General features: G+C 42.5%; 1 protein-coding gene across 1 annotated transcript; it reads right to left on the bottom strand.

Moving 5' to 3' along the window:
• Positions 1 to 626: 626 nt before the first annotated feature.
• On the bottom strand, positions 627 to 17,953 carry ST8SIA3 (ST8 alpha-N-acetyl-neuraminide alpha-2,8-sialyltransferase 3). The gene is given in 8 exon segments (XM_006139944.1): positions 627 to 8,666; positions 11,999 to 12,556; positions 15,406 to 15,528; positions 16,868 to 17,119; positions 17,121 to 17,287; positions 17,289 to 17,328; positions 17,330 to 17,363; positions 17,902 to 17,953. Coding segments are annotated over 8 exon segments (1,509 nt in total). The 3' UTR covers positions 627 to 8,383.
• Positions 17,954 to 20,188: the final 2,235 nt, after the last annotated feature.

The following is a 20,188-nucleotide window of genomic DNA, read 5'->3' as shown; positions in this document are numbered from 1 at the left end:
CGTGTGCTCGCCAGAAATACAGAGAGAGAGAAAGCGAGAAACCCCCCCTGGGGGGGTGGCCATGCTGCAACCCCTTCTCCTCCATTCTCCTCTCAGGATCTTAGGCAAGCACGCACATGTGCCTGGCATGAGTTAAAGCCACCGGGTCTGGGACTCAAACCACAGACGGCTACATGGGAGTTTAGCGGCAAAGCCATTACACTAACTGCTGGTCCCACGAGTCCTACGAATTCTAAGAAGACCTCAAAACTCTGAGAATAATGGAGTCTGAACTGTGGTGCAGTAGTAAATGCAATGCTATGTAAGGCTAATCCACATGGGACGGTTCTTGGCTCATGCCTGGAAACCTCCCTGAGTACACTGGGTATGTGCATGTTCGTAATCTGGGGTTAGCTGAAGCTGGGGTTGGAGCATGATGTCAAGACCCTGTTGGGGGTTTTGTCTCTCTGTCTCTCTTTGTCTCTCTTGCACATGGAATAAATAAATAAATAAACATTTTTGGAAAAAAAGAAAGGAAAAAGCACTGAGAATGAAAAAAGATACATTTGATTTCTTCACTGGATGAAGTGTTAGTGTGTGTGTGTGTGTGTGTGATCTGTTGAATGGGACAGAGACAAGCAGTAGTATTTTCCAATGCACAATAAAACAGTTTATTTAAAAACAACGCATTCAATACTGTGTTTGGCACATGAGGCAATGAGGCAGGCACATTCACACTTAACAGGTACATTTGGGGAGCTGTCAAAGCAAACCATTGCTTTTTCTTCACAAACTACAGTCACAATATACACACAATTACCTCCATGAAAGATGATCATTCTTGTCACCCAGAGGGCAGAAGATATTTACAGGAGCCTCGGTCCAGCAGGGCTGGCTTCATTCAGGTCTCTGTGGCCCTCAGTCTGGCGGTTTTTTTCCAAGGGCAGGTGAGGCTGCCTCTCACAAGAGAGGTGGGTCCAATTTGTAGGAGCCACAGTTTCATCCAAAGAGCCAAAGAACATCTGATGTATTGGGAAGTCTCTCAGCATAAAATGGCATTTTCCAAACCAAATGCATCAAAGTATGTGAGGAGGAGGGCTCGATGGTGATAATATAAGAAGCATTTACTTTCCCTGAAACATGCTTCTTGCTCATTTCTTTAATAACTTACATTCATTATTCTCCTGCCTTTTGGACTTTTGGTTTCAGTATTACACTCTAGAGAGCTTGGTTCCTTTCTTCACTCATATAACCGTCTTTAAAATGCTGCTAAGATGAAATGCTGGAACCAAAGTAGGATAAGAGAATATATCACAAACATTCTTTTGTCTTCATTATAATGCTTTCACAATGGATTGTCGACTTCTCATCAAGAGACTGGGCGCATCGTGGTGTAGAGTGGTAGAATCAGGGCTTGGGAGACCTGGACTGTTAATTCTGGTTAGTAACTGGGCAGACAAGTCATTGCCTATTTTCTGAACCTCAGTTGTCTCATCTCCACATTGAGGATATTGATCTAGAACCTTGACCTAAGATAATGCCGAGATCTGTAAAGTTCTGCTATGGACTTTGGTGCCTATCTCATAGGAGTAAATGATGCTGCACTGTGATGTCTCCATGTTTGTTGCTGTGTCCTGGGAGAATTTGAGTGCTAATCACCGACTCTTGGTGATTAGATCTCAACCTGTCAATAAACCCTTCCCAGGGCCCTTAGCTGTAAGGCTACTTTTCTGTACAGTTTTGAAATATGATTAAAGAGCATTTATGACACAGAGTCCAGTTATTTTGAGTCTTGCAAAATGTTTAGATTCCACATTTCAAAGCGATACCTCCCCCTCCAATTTGCAAGGGCTTCAGTGACTCTATTTTACTTAGGCATATTGACCAAACCTCTCTCCCATTGTCTACCAATTTTTTGTTCCCATATCTTTAACTAAAGATGTTATGGGAATAGTGTTTCCTTCAGACAGGTTTGGCTGTCTATCAGGTCCCTTCTGTTTGTAGTTATGGACTTTTCCCTTCCGTGTCAGGGAAAGGGCCATAGGTAACTGATTTTTAATACTCAGAAGAAAGAACTCTTACATTTAATGACAAGGAAGGCCAATTGCTCTACTGTTTAGTGCCAGAGGATTGCAGTGGCCAAATGTGTGTTAGTAGATTTTTGTTTTTGTCATGGTCCAGCATAACAATTAGCTTAGCTTAGGACAACACATCACATGACACTTTGCTCTGCAGTTTGCCTGGTCAGCCACCCAAGTTGCCCAGAGGTGTTCCCGTTCTGTGGTGTTTCTTCACCATTATGAAATTTTCTGAGGGCAAATAAAGTCCAGCTTTTTTTCAGCTAAAAAATAGTAAAACTGACCAAAGTGGAAATGCCCCTCAAAAGGGAGGGGACATGTGGGAGTCCCTTCAAAGCTAGCCTATTCTGCCTGGTACTCACTGATTCAGACTAGTTCGGGCAGTGCTGTGCTGGAATGGCTCATGTGTTGGAGCCAACTCATACTGGCTCTTGAAAATGTGTGTTACATTTTCAGCTGGTTGACATTAAGTTAGTAGCTTGAAATTGGCTATGATGAGATTATTTACACCATGGAAATCGGTAAGTGCTACAAATCGAGGTTCCACTGTTCTACAGAGCCAGTTATTAAACATGTAGCAGCACATCAAAGAGCTAAAACTGTCTCTGAATCACACAGAAGGGAAAACAACGAAGCCCTTTAGTATTAAAGGCTTTGCATGTGCACAGTTACAGAAAAAAGCCTGACCAAAACTTCATTTGAATGGTGGCACTTTTTACAACAGGGTCTGGTATAAGGTAGATAGTAAGAACTCACTGCCTCACTTAAATTGAATTGGCGATAGAATTTTAGGCCCTTGATTTTCCTTTTTTGATTAGTTTTATTTTAGTCTGAAGATCTTTGTATTTTGGCATTTTTCTGGAAATCGAGACATCAGACTCCTTCAGGAATATTTTAGGCTGCAGGAGTGACTTCCAAGTTGAATCTGAATGAATCATTCAACTTTCCTGTTTTTTAGTCTATGCATTTATAAAGATAAGCAACCTGAGATCTGCCTCTTAGTTTGAAATACAAAGAGTGAACTATAAAGAGCTGACCTTGGGGATGAATTATATAAAAAGTACATGCCCTGCTTTGTCTTCAGGCTTGCATCCATTCTGACTAAATCGACCAGTTACTATTTGCTTACTAATTGGCAACTGGTCAATTTGGCTAAAACAATTGAATGGTTGAGTCACTAAGACATGTCCATATTGCCATGTATCATGGTAACTCCAAGGAATATCTGATAGTAATTGCATGAGGAGTGACAAGCATTCAGCTACTTTGGTCAAAATGGTTTATATGACTCTGCTATCTATTGTTGGTTTTCAGATGCTGGTCACATCAGAATCACTTGGGAATCTTTGTAAGTGGACTTATCCCAAGGTGTTGAGAGTCAAAGGTCTGGAGAGAGGAGCAAAAACTGTATTTTGAAGCGTTCCTCCTTTCATACAGTTTTGTTTGCTGGTGGATCAGTAACATAATCCAGGTCCTAACCTCAGAGCCCCACTGTAATCTTAAATTGGAGTCAGTTATTCAGTGACAATAGAGTGAGCATTATTGAGGATAAAAACAATCTGTTTAAACACGTGTGTCTTCAATTATAAGTTATCATACACAAGAAAATAAATATTCAGAAATATTGCATAATACAATAATGACATTCGAAAATGATTCTCACTTCAAATGTCCTATCTATGTGACAAAGCAATCAGAACATGAAAGAAGCATAATTAAGTCATTTTGGTCCTTGATATTAACTCATCTGTGGCCTTGATTAATTGGGCCACAGAGTGTAGACAGGTTAATCAGCACACCAAGGTGCCCTAAATCCTCAGCATTCATGGCTCTCCATCTAGGCTCTTCAGCCACATACACACAGCCCCAAGTCTCTCTGTAAATGAAAGGATAGTTCTACGCATCCAGAGAAAAGTAGAGCCTATGCAGAAACTTTGTCTGGTACATTCAAATAATTATGGGAAGAAAAGAGTAAAGGATACAGAATTGTAGAGAAAATCACCCAGCCTGTCATTTTGCACATAAAGATCCACTAAAGTTATTCATGATTCTTTGTATACCATCTCAGCATATTTAACTAAAAGCATTAATTCAGTCTGCTATTGAAGTTATAAGGAAAGCATTACTTAACTCAAGGGAACTATACTGAAATTTATACACACGGAAAAGTATATAACCATTTTCAACTTCTAAATGATACATACATATTACAGAAACAAGCTTTTTTAAGATGACTAGCTTATTGGATAAAATTCACCTGTTAACTATGAAGCATCAGTAACTGAATTGTGATTAAGCAAATTGTGATTTACCAAGAGGGTTTTCTTTTAGTTCAGTGGACTGTTGTATATGTAGACAAGCATCTCCTTTATTCCTTTGTGCTAAGAAATAATTTTTGAGGGTGGGGGGACTTGCAGGGGATTTGAGAATTTCTTTTCTATCTTTGTAGCTTTCCCAACTCTTTTTACATGCCCTGCAGATTCTCGACCAAAATCACTTTTCCTTTGAACCTGTCTTTATTTGATGCTAATAAGGCCAAAAAGTCCTAGGTGAAGAGTCACAGTATTTCCACTAATTTCCTGTGTAATCTTGGGCAAATCCCTTAGCCTCTCTGTTTCTCCATTTTTCTCTTTTGTAAAGTCAAGAAATAAGACTGGAGAAGCTCAAAGGCTCTTCCATTTGCAGTGTTCTAGTATTCTACTATGGTGTCCCTGTTTCCTTTGACTTCGATCAACACTGCTTGTTGTCTGAGTGTCCTTCACAAAGTCAGAAGAGCATTTTCTTTTCTTTCTTTCTTTTTTTTTTTCATTCCTCAGCCTCCCCACCATATTATTCTGTCTCAACACTCACATTCATGGAAAACTGGTGGCCCAAGCACAAAAAGGCTTGGGATCTCTTCCTTTGCACATCTGGGCTGGTAGCCCCATGGTCAGGTGCCTGACATTGAGGTCACAGATAGATGGCATAGTGGTTACAGTCAGCACTGCTAGGCACACCATGCTGCTAAATGTAAGCACTTTCACAATAATCAAGGTCACTTAAAACACAGAGACAAAGGTAGAGAAACCCAGGCATTTTAATCTCAAATATGGGAAAGATATTTTTGGGTGTGGGAGACATTCTTGATAAGCCACCTTCAACACATCTCCTCTGGGATCTACATGTGTCCACGTGACACTAGAACAATCAAGGAAACAGAGGGTCTAGTACTAAGCAGGTTGTCAAATGTATGTGGGTTTTCCCCACCCCTGCGATTTAATTGGTCATTTGTGTTGATGTCATGTGTAGATAGCCTTGAGGGCTTTCTGGTGAATTTATTCAATAGCTGAAAGTGGACTCCACTGTGAGAATCATAAAAAAGGGAAAGGTCGTGATAAAGGATACTAAGTTAAGAGCCAACAAAGTCAGGCCAATTCAGAAGTCAGGGGCCTGCATCTGCAGCTGAGTCAGGAAGGAGGATCCCATAGTCCCATATGTCCAGTTCACTGCACTTGAGCACACAAGCCTGGGAGCCAGAGCAGAATCAGCAACTTCTGGTGACTTCTACCATGGCCTTTCTAATCAGGACACTTGTGACCAACCAGTTCTTTAGGTCATGAAAGTGGTTATAGACGTTCAACTTTTGAAATAGTCTTTTAAAATAAAATAAAATTTTGTATGATCAGATAGAGGATGCTTTTCAAAGGGAAACCTGGTCTTTTGGGGTCATTTCTAGAAAATACTGCCTAGAAGTAGAAATGAGCTTGCTCTCTAAACGTCTCCAGTTCTGGAGACAAATCCTTTCCTCATTATTTTGACTTCTCATGAGTAATAGACAAAATGATGGTGGGGACTGGAAAAGTCCTCGCGCTCTAAGATTAGGAGCCAAGAGTGTAGTTAAGTTTGAAAATTCTCCCTGAATTTAAACCAACCAATCGATCAAACAACCAACCAAACAAAAAACCCTTGGCTTATGATGAGATCAAATTTAAATAGTCCATGATGGAACAATTAAACAATTTTAGGGAATCTGATTTTTTAGTCTTTTAACCTGCCCATGCATTTATATTTAGTGAAAACTAATGGGCACATTGGGATTAAAACTCCAGAGTCAGAATCTGGCTCATGGAATATTGGCATTAATTTCACTTAGCTGTAACCTAATGAACTAAGAGCTCAGGATCAGCCAACTCAACACTTCTGTCAGTTATCAATCTCGAAGTAATCCTAATAGTGCAGGGCATGAGAATGAGAATACTGTACTCTTTAAAGTGACAGAGAATAAACATGGTGTGGTGTTGATGTTCATTAAATTATATCACTAAGTTAAGAAGTTTTTAATAAACTCTCATTCTACTCATTTCAAGTATCGTGCTGTTTTAGTGTTTACCATTTCGAAATGCCTATATTTCATTCTTCCCATTTATTTGCATGATCATCATTATGTACAGCGTTGTAAGATGTGTCACAATTGGTAACGTGTTTGAACTTGAGCAGTTCAAACTTGAGCGGTTCTTTTACTAATTAATACCTGGATCTATGTAAGTCCCTCCAATTAGCTTTTTGAAGACAGCCTTAGTGCCAGTAAGAACATGAGCATAAAGACTATTTTTTTCCTGTTGTATTTGATTTAATTTTGGGCATGATTGTACCTTCCCAAAGAGGGGCAGTAAACTGAATTACAGTAAATTATTTTTAACAATAGCTGTTTTTTGCAAGTAATCTACAATAGATGAAATTTCTGGAAGAGTACAAACTACCCAACTCAAATGTATAACAATGTGCTTGACTGGCATTTGGAAAGAAGAAAGAAACTTATTAAAATTTAATATCAACTTGGCCAGACTTCAGGCTGAATTGGAAGAACAAAGTTCTGCTCACTTAAAAAAAAAGCCAGGGTTGGGGATGGTGTGATTTCTGCTTCTAAGTCTGAAATAATGAAAAAATAGAATGGCCAACGAGTTCCTTCATGATATGTCTACATAATCTCAATTCTCAGGGTTATTTAATACCAAATCTTGTTACTGTGCAATGGCTTTGTCTTTCACATAATGGCTTTTCTTTTTGGGATGCTTAATTTGTGGGCATACAGATCTGATTTCAATGGGAAGAGTCTATAACTGTCCTGAAGAGAACAAACAATTCTGACTTGGTGGTAGGAGGTACCATACTGAAAAGGACCTCAGCTCTGTACTTTTTCATGTGGGGCCTGACTGACCGACCACAAAGCTTCTCCTTCACTCTAACCCTGCTGGTTCTTAAAGACTCAAAGGGGGTGTCAACACTTTAGAGCATACAGAATTTCACAGCAATCTCTAAGCATTCTTTTTTCTTTCCCTTTATGTGTTCCAGGCTCTTAAGCTGACTCATTGCCTCTATATTCTGAGAATGCCCAGCCTACTACTTGGATTGGGATTGTAGGAGGCACTAAACCTAGGCTTGAATGACCTCATAGATGTGGCAACAGTGCTATTATTTGCCTTAATAGCACTCATGTCAACAGATGCAAGGCCACCCAGGACAGAGGCTTTCTTTGTGATAGTGAAATATGCAAGGCAGTATATGCCACTCATCCCGGAGGGACCACCCTGCTGTAGAATGACCATATCAACTGCTGAGGACTTTGTAAGAAGCATTTCTTATAAAAGTGATCATGAGGGGATCCATCATGACTTGCTTCACTTGTCATTAAACATCAAATTTAACCAGAGCCTTGAACACATCAGGTACAGATGCGACACATACAAGCAAAGCTAATTCAATAGGATTCCTCGTAAACTATTAGACTCCATGGTGGTGGGGCCAGAACAGTGGTTGCAGGAGAGCAAGGGAGATGATAGAGACAGAATAGAAATAGATAGATGAGAAAGAGAGAAAAGTGGGATATGTAAACCAGTCTCATGTTTCCATTCTGAAGAGTCTGATCCCACCAGCAAAACTGTGATCCTGCCCCCGCCCCCCAACTGCCCAGAGGCCTCTAATTATGAGGACTATGTCTATCTAAGCAGAGCTGTAGAAACTATAGCTCTACTCCTCATAAAACCAGGAGGCATTTTATTATTAAAATACAAACATGAAAATACTTCAAACCATTTTGTTAGCAGCAAAGTTCCAAATGCAACATTCTCTTTATCAGTCAAGTTCAATCACGTAGCTTCAATATATCTGTCCTTCTAAATCCGCTAAGACCCTTAAAAGAGCAGTGCAAAAGAGGGAGAGAAGACATTTTTCCTTTCAAATGTCAGACAATCCTTAAAACACATTCTCTAGGGTTCTAATCTGAAGATTATTCACTTTGACCTGGGGCACTTTTAAAGCAGCCATTTGGCACTTTCCGTCCAGAGTTCTCAGGCACAGTGTGACAGAGCCAGCTTGGTGAGCCCTTCCCCATGCATTCGGTACAGCAGCTGGAACTCAGCTGGCAACTGGTGGGACTCCTGCCACTTGGTGGTAAATTTGGTTCCTTTTTTGTCATAGTAATGGTACGGAAGATCTTCCCTTGTGTTGGGGTCAAATCCAAAAGGCCAAAATCCATACAAGTGGATCTCTTCACATATTGCTGATGCAAGGGTGTACATAAGAATACCTGTGCTCAGCCGTTTGGGTGACAAATGTTTGTTTTTCCAGTACCTGTGGAACAATAAGTACATGTGGATTGAGAGGCCAGTGTTGAAGTGTTCAGTGAGATAGGTCAATATGACTAGGCTGGCATGTGGATTTGTCCATATACCATAAATGGTACTTGCTTGAAATACATCTTTTAGACTCTAATAAACCTCTGGGCAGGACCAGCTGTATAATTTGTGAGATCTAATAAAAAATAAAAATTTGAACTCTTACTTCAAAAATGTCAAAGATTTAAAGAATTGTGAGAGCAGAATACTAAATCAAAATAGATCTGTTTGAGCATGGGATCTGGGGCGGATCCCACATTGGTTTCATGCCTTCGAAGCAGGCCCTGCCTTTGGGTCTTCCTAGAGTGGCAGCTCTAATTCAATGGGAGTTGCCTACCACAGAAGGTCACTGATGAGAATGACTGTGCTTCTCTTATAGAAAGGACCTTGGATATGATGGAGTAGGTTGTTTAATCTAAGAAAATCTCTTCTGTCACTTCCCTTCCCAAGCCCCCAAATAAATGCTTTTTTTTCTGGCTTTGGCGATAGTGTGGGGCCTTATTTTTCTCCTTTTTTTCTTGTTAAAAATTGTGTTCTCTGATCGTCTATCTTCTAACGAGGGGTTCCCAAGCCCATCTTTAGTATGCCAAAACCTGAGGAGAGTATTTACACATCTTCTAAATTTAAAAAAAAAATGAGCTAAATTATGCTGTTGTTCCTTCCATATTTAGATAGTATTGTGAAGCCTTCCTACCCACACAGAAGTCCTATGTGAGCTTTCAGTGGTGTGTGTGTATATTTATCATTGGTTGTACATGCAGAATTTAACTTTTCATGAATTAGATTTCTACAGACTATATCTATTTTCAGTTTTCATTGAAGCAATGTATTTGGTTCCAGCCTGAGTAGATGAGGAATATTATGGTTAATTCTACAGACCTTTGGTGACAGGTAGGTCACATAGGCCAGTTTCCGGTTTCTAAGGAATTCCTTCTTTACTACTTGAAAGCTTCAAAGATGAACTTTTTTTGAGGGGAGATGAAATTTAAAAGTTCAGTTTTGGTGTTACCAGTTTTACATATGGTGAGTTCATGACTGACAATTCTTTGGGCACAGCTTCCCTTAAATTTAACAAGATGGGAGCACAATGACGAGGGCAAAGACTACAGGGCAGGCTGGCAGGAGATTGGTTTCTAATTCTAGGTGGACCCATTTTGAGTAGTGACTTTGGGTAAATAACTCCTGCCCCTTGTACCTCAGTTGACTCATCTTTAAACTTAAGAATTGAGCTACATTGTCTCTTAAAAAGATGGCCATACATCCTGGGAAATAGGAACAGACCCATTTTATATCTGTTACCCCTGTTGTAATGATTAAGAGTGTCTCCTTTCTCACAAAGGACAAGTTCCAGTTTCAAATACACATGGTTGGTTTCACCTTACCTTTTAAATACATACCAGTTTTTTTAGACTCTGAGTCTTCCTTCTGTGAGAGGTCAACTGTGAGAGATCTTAAAATTGGAATATACCAGGGGACTACAGGATGGGAATAAGCTATTGTGGGATAGAAGCTTTAGAATTCCCTGTTTACTAGGTCTCCAAAAACCACTTTAACAATAATATCTGGGACACTGGGGCTAATTTTGTATAAAGGAAATTAAAGTCGAGGCAATTTTTTCAGATGATTTGAAGGGGAAAAAAATGCACCAGATTAATGGCTCTTAATTCTGACTGTATATTATACTCATTTAAGGAGTTATTAAAAAATAACAAGTACTGGGAACCAGCAGTTAGCATAATGGCTATGTCGCTGGACTCACACGTAGTCGACCGCAGTTTGTGTCCTGGACCCGGTGGCTTAAAACTCATGCCAGGCGCGTGTGCGTGCATGCCCAAGATCTCCAGAGGAGAATGGAGGAGAAGGGATTGCAGCGTGACTATCCCCCCTGGGGGGTGATTTCTTGCTTTCTGTCTCTATGTCTCTCTCTGTCTGTCTGGCGAGCACACGCGCCCTATAGCGAAAATCTCTCCAAAAAAAAAAAAAAAAATCAAGTACTTTGTCTCCCAACCCCCACCCTACCAGAAAAATTACATTAGAATCTCTTGAGCTACAGTCCAGGTAATAGTACTTTCTAAAGCTCTCCAAATTATTCTAATATACAAACATAGCTGAAAATCACCAGACTAGACAAAACTATTACATCTTGGTCAATCTATCAAATTACAAGGGATAACAATGAGCTCATTAAATACTTTTCACATATTTTTGCACTTAACTATCAAATTACAAAGGCAGATTATGCAGTTTCTGATTTATCTAGGTCGTTTGATAATCTTGGACATCTAAAGAACACCTAAACATCAAATAAAAAGCTAATTTTAAATTGCTCACATCTTTTTTTGGTGGTGGTCGTGGGGGGAGTTACCATAGGGTATGTGTGCTCTCTGGAGAGAGACAGAGAGAAGGAAAGTGAGAAATCACCCCACATGGGGTGTGTCCACATTACAATTCCTTCTCCTTCATTCTCTTCTTGGGATTTTGGGCACATACACACACACTCAGCGTGATTTTCAAACTGCTATATTCGAGACTCAAACCTTGGTCAGCTAGGGAACCAGCAGTTAGCATAATGGCTATGTTGCTGGACTCCCACGTAGTCGACCGTGGTTCACGTCCCGGACCCGGTGACTTAAAACTCACGCCGGGCGCGTGTGTGTGCATGCCCAAGATCCCGAGAGGAGAATGGAGGAGAAGGGATTGCGGCGTGACCATCCACCCTGGGGGGGTGATTTCTCGCTTTCTGTCTCTATGTCTCTGTCTGTCTGGTGAGCGCACGTGCCCTATAGTGAAAAACCTCTCCAAAAACAAAAACAAAAACAAAAACCTTGGTCAGCTATGTGGGAATCCAGTGCCTTAACCACCATGCCACCTGCTGGTCCCATCACATTTTCTTTAAAAACAAACAAACAACAACAACAACAAAAAACACTTGACTTGTCTAATTTAGTCATTGGCATAATTGGGAAATAGCTATCTATTTAAAGAAAATTCTTGATTTGTGACTTCCATGACCTCTTGTTAGGCTTACTAGCAAGGAAGAGGACAGGGAATAGGGAAGGAGACTGATGAAGCATTAAGCTGTCCCTTTGGTACCTGTTTACCAGTTGAGGGTAGACTGAAATTCTTACCTAAAATAATTCATTCATTTATTACAAAAGGTAAGAACTTACCCTAAAATACTAACCTGACCACAGAGACTAACTAATTGGCTGCTCCCACCCCCAAGATGCTATAGTATTGATTTGCCATCTGGTGGGGTATGGATTAAATGCAATAAAATATACACACCTGTTGACATGTTGCATTATATTTCCAGGCCAAGCCAACTGGACCTTTAACTGGCCTCTGTGTTCAACAAAAAAGTCAACTAATGTTCTGGTGACAGTTGCTGAAGTGTGGAAGAAAAATGCAGGGATCCAAAGGATGGCCCCATCAAGCTTTTTTAAACTGAGAAAAAAGTTGTTACGGTCCTGAATGGTCAAAAGATTGTTGTAATATTTTTCCAGGATGCTGGGGTTGAAGGTGGTAAGGTTGGTTTTCCTTCCAACATCTCTTTGGAAAGCCTCCGTAGGGGCGAAATTGCAACGGAACACAAAATCTGATTTATCTATTTCTTGTCCACACTGGCTCCCTGTCAGGATCCCACTATTTCCAACCACAGCGCAAATATTATAATGCTTATTCACAATGGGTGAGACATCTGGAAGCAGTGATCGGAAGTTATTGCTAATAGAGAAAACATATTTATGGCTGGAATAATCATAGTGCATCAGTTGTCCAATCCGAACACTATTCTTGGTCAAAGAAAAATTTTTTATTACATCGACATGCTGAAGAATTTCTTGCCTAAAATAAAAAAAAATTCATTAAATGTATTCCATTCAAAATAATAGATTTTCTACCTTATGTCTTATGCTGCTGTTTCATTCAGACAAATATTTCCGGTACATTGAATCTAAAAGAGACTGCACATTCATAATTGTAGTCTTTGAAGGGAGGACACTTCAGAATCTGCATCCTTGTTCTAATCCTTCAGTCAAGTTCTGAATGTAAACTTTGGAAGGCTATAAAGGCAACTTACAGTTTTAGCTGCCATTTCTTGGTTCTGTGCTCAGTACATAAGGTGTATTTGACTACGGAGAGGCACGGGCCGAACTGTGTTGGGTAATACAGGGAGACAGTTTACATAGGCCCCAAAGAACTCACATTAATGTACAAACATTGCTGACTTAGAGTTTGTAACTAGGGACTACTTGTTTGCGATTGGACTACAATGTTCAAAGAATATCAAATATCACTGGTGTCCAAATAAAAGCCAGATAAATATGAGTCAGTATAACACTATCTATTATTAAAACATTAAAATGGTAATAGCAGTGGGTGTAGTTGAATATTTAGTAGAAATGAGATGATAATCTCATTAAAGTCCTTTGAATAATGAAACAAAGATATTTTTCTACTTGATTACACAGAAACACAATTTAGAGAACTCCAGTCCTTATGAAAATAAACTATTGCATATTCTGAAAATGTGTGTATATTCTAAAAATTCAGAGGATAAACAAGTCAAGAGTGGTAATTACAGTTTACTTCACATTGCATTCACGTTGAACTTTAAGTAAAATTAAGTATCTCTCCTTAAAGTCTCAGGCATTAAAATATTTAAGAGAGACCTTAACATGTTACTTTGCTACTAGATTCTCTGCTAAGAAATCACATAAATTCTCCTGTTTCTCTTGCCTAAAAAAAAAAAGAATGATACATAATGCTTTGCATATAATAACTTTGCTTGGTAATTTATTTTTAAAGATTTCATTTTTCAAAGTATAGAGCAATATAAATTGAAATCTTTATAAATATAATCTTTATATCTTTTAAAAATATTTACAATCCAAAATTTTTAACATTACCAGTATTGTTCTAACAAGCTTTTTAAAAAAGTAAGTCAAGTTTAAAATGACAGCAATGATACTGGTAAAAACTAAAGATTACCTAATAAATCAATTGAAAGGAGAAATGTTTTGAGAAGAAAAATATTCTGACTGATGATTTGTGTCACATGACCTAGTGTGGAAAGAATACTTTTATCAAGTTAGAAATACGTTTCGGGGAAAGATATAATGTGTCTTACCCATGAACACTGTCTGGGTTGCACTTAAAATTAATATTGAATTGAAAGCCCAAATATTTTTTTAAAAAAATTAACTTCTAGGGCTTTTAGAATTGGTTAGTTTTGATGAGCTACTTCCTAATTAAACATTGCTGTTTTAAACATTTTAATCATAATCAATGACTGTACATCAACTTTTCAAGTAAACTTCATCTTCAAAACGCCATGTGAATCCACTGAGTTTGTTTAAATTCTGTCAGAATATTAAAATTTAAAAAAGGGAGAGAGAACACTAACTAGAAATGCTATGACCAAAACATAGCTCTCAAAATACAGTGGTTTGTAAAGTAAGTATTCAAACCCCTGATAAATACACTAGATGGCTCACATTCCATTAGCAGCATAGTAATCCCACCCAGAAAGAAAACTTATCTGGGGTTGCTAAAAGTCTACCAGAATTGCTGAGGCAAAAAAATAAATGGGCATGAATTTTATCTTTCCCTTCCTCACCTAAAAGAAAAAACAAACAAACAAACCAAAAAGCAAAAAACAAACACCCTCCTTTATGTACAAAACAAGATTGCTACAATTAATAAGAAAGATGTAAGAGAGCATTATAAGAAATTAAAACTGTAAAGACTTAATGAAAACACACAAGCAAAACCCAAACAAAACCATCCTTAAATACCTACATATGTTTGGGCCAAGATTTTCCCTAGTAATGTGATAGAGATGAATTATGATATTTTCTGTGTGTTTCAATAAGACAGTATCATCTTACTTCATTTTTCAACTCTTTTCAGTGGGGAAATGAAAATGCATGGGATAGTCTTTTTTCAATGAACTTTTCTTAAAATTTATTTTTTTTAAATAGATGACTCTGGCAGAATTAGCCAGGCTTGTTAACTGTACAGCATGATGTTCTGTCAAGTCCAAGCTGGGGAGGATACTGAAAATACTCTTTTTTTTTTCCCCCCTATTCAAATTGTTAGTCATGATGTTTCCGGTTGAGGAAAGAGCATCACATACGTGTAAGAGGTGTATTGCTCATGAATCATGGTTTTGTGCACCCAGGCCAAGAAGACAACGCCAATACACCTGGTGGTGAGGGTGGGGGAATAGATCTTTGTTATTTGGGACTTTTTTTTGTTGTTTTGTTTTGTTTTGTTTTTTTGAGCTCCATAGTTCAACATCTTTGGGATTTTTCCTCCTGTCCTACCTTTGATGTAAAAACGCTGTCCGATTAAATGTCCACTTAGAAGGTTTCTCTTGGAGTTCCTGGGTCAGAGAATTCGTAATGGGCACAAATGACGGGTCTAGGAACTTCAGCGCAAACTGTGACCTGCACAAATTGTTAGTCATGATGTTTCCGGTTGAGGAAAGAGCATCACATACGTGTAAGAGGTGTATTGCTCATGAATCATGGTTTTGTGCACCCAGGCCAAGAAGACAACGCCAATACACCTGGTGGTGAGGGTGGGGGAATAGATCTTTGTTATTTGGGACTTTTTTTTGTTGTTTTGTTTTGTTTTGTTTTTTTGAGCTCCATAGTTCAACATCTTTGGGATTTTTCCTCCTGTCCTACCTTTGATGTAAAAACGCTGTCCGATTAAATGTCCACTTAGAAGGTTTCTCTTGGAGTTCCTGGGTCAGAGAATTCGTAATGGGCACAAATGACGGGTCTAGGAACTTCAGCGCAAACTGTGACCTGCAGAGGGGCATGAGCACAGACAAACGTGCTGGTCTCAGCGCGGGGAAGCCGGGAGCCATTCAAGTCTAGCCAGCTGGGCGCGAGGGGCGGGAGCTGGCATACGCTCGGGCTCCATCCCGCCCCAGGACCCCCTCTCATTTTGCCTTCTCCCTGCTCCCACACACACCCGAGAAAAAGAAAGACAACTAGGGACACCCGTCTCCATTGTCCATCCCAGTGGGTGTGAGAGACCATAAAATGGCCGTCAGGCGGAGGCAGGGGCGGGAGCGGAGCGCATCGGAGTCCGCGGCGCCGCGAGGAGGGTGGTCAGCACCGCGGACAGCGGCCGCTCCGCGAGCTCGACCCGCGACGCCCCCGCCACCCCAGCGCATTGATTTTTCGAGAAAGGGCAGAGGAAACCAGAGACCCAGGGGAAAACAGTGGATGGCTCTTGCCTTAACCTCTTCCTTCCCGAGCCTGGGTCCGATTCCCCCCCTAGTCCCTTGCCTGGGGCCCTGGCAAGACGCGGGCCAGCTCCGCTCTCCCGCCCAGGTGGAGCTTCTCTAGGTCCTGCACCCCCGACCCAGCTTGGACCACAAGTTGCAGTTGGTTTTGGCCTCTGGCGGGTTAGGAACCGCTGCTGAGAGCTCCTGGGGTCACAGGTACTGGTGGGGGCTCCGCAGAGCTGCGCCAAGCTGAGCCTGGCGTCTTCCCGGGGCAGCCCCGCGCCGGGCAGCGACTTCCACCTGGCGGCCCCTAGGACGCTCACTTCCCGCAGGGGGCGGGGGAAGCGAAGAAATCCCGGAAAGGGGGGTGGGGTGGCAGCTGGGGAAAGGGTCGAGAGAGAAGGCCCCAGGGGCTCCATGAGAATAAACCCGCGCATCATTTGCTGGGAGTGGTGGGGGAGGAGAGGAGGAGGGTGCGAGCCGAGCCCGGCGCCTGCGCCATTACATCGCCCGACACCGAGCCTGGCTGGTGGAGGCTGCGGGCACGGCGCGGGGCGGGCGCTCACCTCTCGCCTGTCCATCTCTCGACTCATCGCCCCCCTCCCAAACACAGTCAGCCTCTACCTCCATCATTTTTCTCCTTAAAGGCCCTCCCCCCATGTTTGAAATGGGGGAAGGGATGCCGAGGAAGAATACGAGAAATGCAATCACATCGATTAGGACAACGTCTTTCAGGGGCTTTGGGTTAAAAAATAAAGGGGAGGGGAAGGGGGAATCCGAGAGTGGAGGGGAAGGATCACGCAGTTATCTTGCCCGAAGTGTGTCCGAAAAGCCAAAAACACCCTCTTCCTGGCCCCCCCCCCCCCCCCCCCCCCCTACCGGAGGGCGCTCCAGAGGAGGCCCGCACTCACCGGAATCCCGCGTGGAACATGTACATTCGGGGCGCCCCCGGACTGGCGTACTTGGGAGTGGTGAAGATGTTCTCCTTTTTCAGGGACACGTAGCTGATGAGCGATAGAATCAGCAAGGCGACGCTGAGCATGACCAGCCCCAGCACACTGGCGACCCGGGCCATTTTGCAATTTCTCATCCCGGGCTGGGCTGGGATCAGGGAAACCAGGGAAATCGGTCCATTGAGCGGCCAGCAGCTCGCTGGTGTGTCAGTGTGTGTGTGTGTGTGTGTGTGTGTGTGTGTGCTCGCGCGCGCGTGTGAGCGTGTGTGGCGGGGGAGGGGGACCCCGGCCGGGGAGCCACGGAGGGCGGGCGGGTGAGGGCGGGCAGGAGCCCCGGCGAGCTGCGGGACCCCCGAGGCAGGGCCGCGCGGGGCCGGGAGGCTGAGCGAGAAGATGCAGAGCCTGCGCGGCGGCGTGGAGGGAGCGCGCTGCGCTGTGCGTCTCCGGCCGCCGGCTTAGGCTCCCCCGCGCGTTTCCAGCCAGGCTGCCATCTCCGCTGCCGCCTGCAAGATAAATGTGATTGGAATAATGTTACAGTTCGATCTAAGCACAGGATTTAATTAATGAACTCTAATCTCCCAAATAACGGAAGGGAGGGGGTGCGGGAGAGGGAGGGGAGAAGGGGAGGTGGCGGAGGGAGGGGAATTGAGGCTGGAAGGTTGCAGCGCACGCCTACGGTCTCCCGACTGGGGGTGCCTCTGAGGGGATGGCTGTGGGAGAGAGACGCCCAAACTTAGTTTAATGGGCCATTCGTTACTGTATGACTATACCACAGGCTAGGGAGATAAATAACCGGATTTGCTGCCCTGGAAGACAAACATCTTCTGGGTGCCTCCCAGAGATGCAAGGAGAGTAGTTTTAGAAAGGCAGATGTTTGAAAACTCTCTTCCACACCAAGGCACAGCCTGGGCCCCAGCGGCAGCACCTTAGCAAGGAAGCACCAAACAGCTGCTTCCCTGGCCTGCCTAGGGAGCGATTGCGCTTAAAACTACCTTGGAATTTTCCAGAATGTCTCCCGTCTCCGCCTCCTATGCCCACTATCATGCTTGGCTTATCCTTAAAAAGGCGGTGATGCCTAGTAAAGTCGTGAGGGATCTGTGAGTGGGAGAGTCTGGTTGTTCTCCCCTGTCCTTTCTGCCAGGCTCCATGCACACCTCCGGTGGTCAGTGTGCTTGCCCCTGAGTTGACCAGGCCTGGAACAGTCCTGATTTAACTCTCCGTTGCCCACTTTTTGGACTCATCTTGGGGCCAGGCCTTGTGGATGGGCCGGGTCTACCGCTTCTGGGCAGTGGCCTTTGCCACTCAGTGCTTATATATATATATATATATATATATATATGCGCCGTGAGAGAGGCTGCCTTTGAAGGTGGGAGGAAGGCTCACCGCCTAGCACCTTGTAGTGGCTCACCTTGAGATTGTTTGGCACACTCACGTGTTACCGGCTTTAATACCCATTGGAAAGAAAAAGTTGTCCATTCTCAGTCTAGTCGCTGCTCAGGAGAAATGTTCGCATGTTTCTTTAGCTCCATCCTTTGCAATGAACTTAGGGCCTCTTCCACCCTTGGCTTGGTCCTCCTGGTACGGTGAATAAGCACTAATGGAAGAAGCTGGAGGCGGGAAATTGGCCTTTGAGAGCCTTTGAGATACAGCGAGTGAGATTTTTCCAAGGTGGTTATGATTTTCTCTCCTCAGCTTATTGCTTTGTGGGCTTTGGTAGACCTAATGATCTAGTCTGTCTTGGGCTGTAAATTCCGACCGGAGGTGAGCTCCTGGGTTGTAGCTCCTGCAGAGGAAGGATGTGTCCCCAGTCCTTCTCATACGGTGGGCATGCTCACTAGATGAGGACCAGGTGAGCTCTGTGCAAGATACCTTCCTCTGCGGGCAGCACCACACAGAATGCTCCTGACTGTTGAATTGAGAAAGGGGGGGTCTCTGTCCATCCACAAAAAGATATTTATACTAAAATCTAAAAATGTGGGTCATGGGGACACAAATAATCTCCTTTCTCCCATGGAGCTCTTAAAAATTATTTTTAAATTTTCAGAGAAGGTTTGCATGTCTGAATATGATAAATACTTGGACCATGCTTTCTGCATAATTACCTTTTTTTTTTTTTTTAAGAAGAGCATACCAATATAGCCAAATGGAGTAAGATCTTATGAGCATGATGGGGGAATTACACATGTTGGAGAAACTCTTTTCTAATGAGAAGTCAGGGAAGAGTCAGCCTAGGGTGGTGGTGACAGGTTCAGGCTCTGGAGTCAGACAGACCTGATTTCCAAAGCTTACTCTGGCATCCACAAACTATGTGAATTTGGATAAGTTGTGGACTTCTCTGTGTCAGTCCCCTCATTTGCAGAACTGGGATAAAAACCTCCCAGGGTTTGGGGAAGATTAAACAAAGCATGTAAAGGCTTTTGTATGCCGGCCTCTATAAACAGCTGATAAATATGAACTAAACAGCTTGGGACGGTTTTCCATGTCTTTCCTTGACCTCATAAATGTCCTGCTATAGACTTCATAGGAACGGATATACTTTTCCTACAGAGAATGGCAAAGATCAAGAAACTGAAGCAGTGGGGCCAGCAGGTGGCATGGTGATTGAGGTACTGGACTCTCATATAGCCAACCATGTTTTGAATCCCGGACCAGGTGACTTGAAACTCACTCCAGGTACAAGTGCGTGCGTGCCCAAAATCCCGAGAGGAAAATGAAGAAGGGATTGCAGTGTGGCTATCCCCCCTAAGGGGTAATTTCTCACTTTCTGTCTCCCTGTATGTCTCTGGTGGGTGCATGTCCTATAACAAAAATCTCTCTCTAAAACAAAAATGAAATTCGCTCCATGGTGCAGCAATAATGCACGGCAAGAAAAACTGGTTCTACCTGGCAATGGCAGTTCGAATTTCCAGCTCAGTCAGCTTGAAACCCATCATACGTGGGTGTCCAGGATTTGATGGGCTGGAGGACAAGGCATGATAAGCCTATGGATGTTGCCCCTCGCCCCTTCCTCTGCCACATGTGGATGCATTCTATTGTGAATGAAGAAAAAATTATAAAGCATATGACAGGCTTTCCTGAGACACATGATATGGATTCACTCTGTCTGGATTTAAAAATTGATATCTTGCTTATGCTCAGCATACCTCTGTTCTTTCTGAAGATTGTCCTGGTATGATGATTCCCATGTTGATATGGGTCACTGCAGGTCACCTGATGTGAAGCAACCAAATTAGCCAGAAAATAGCAGGCAAGCAGGAACCTATATTACAGGTGCCAGGC

Source organism: Tupaia chinensis, unplaced genomic scaffold, assembly GCF_000334495.1.
Source record: "Tupaia chinensis unplaced genomic scaffold, TupChi_1.0 Scaffold000012_1, whole genome shotgun sequence".
In the NCBI taxonomy this organism is placed as follows: domain Eukaryota; kingdom Metazoa; phylum Chordata; class Mammalia; order Scandentia; family Tupaiidae; genus Tupaia; species Tupaia belangeri.
The sequence above is the reverse complement of the archived record's forward strand: the minus strand, read 5'-3'. Positions and strand labels throughout refer to the sequence as shown.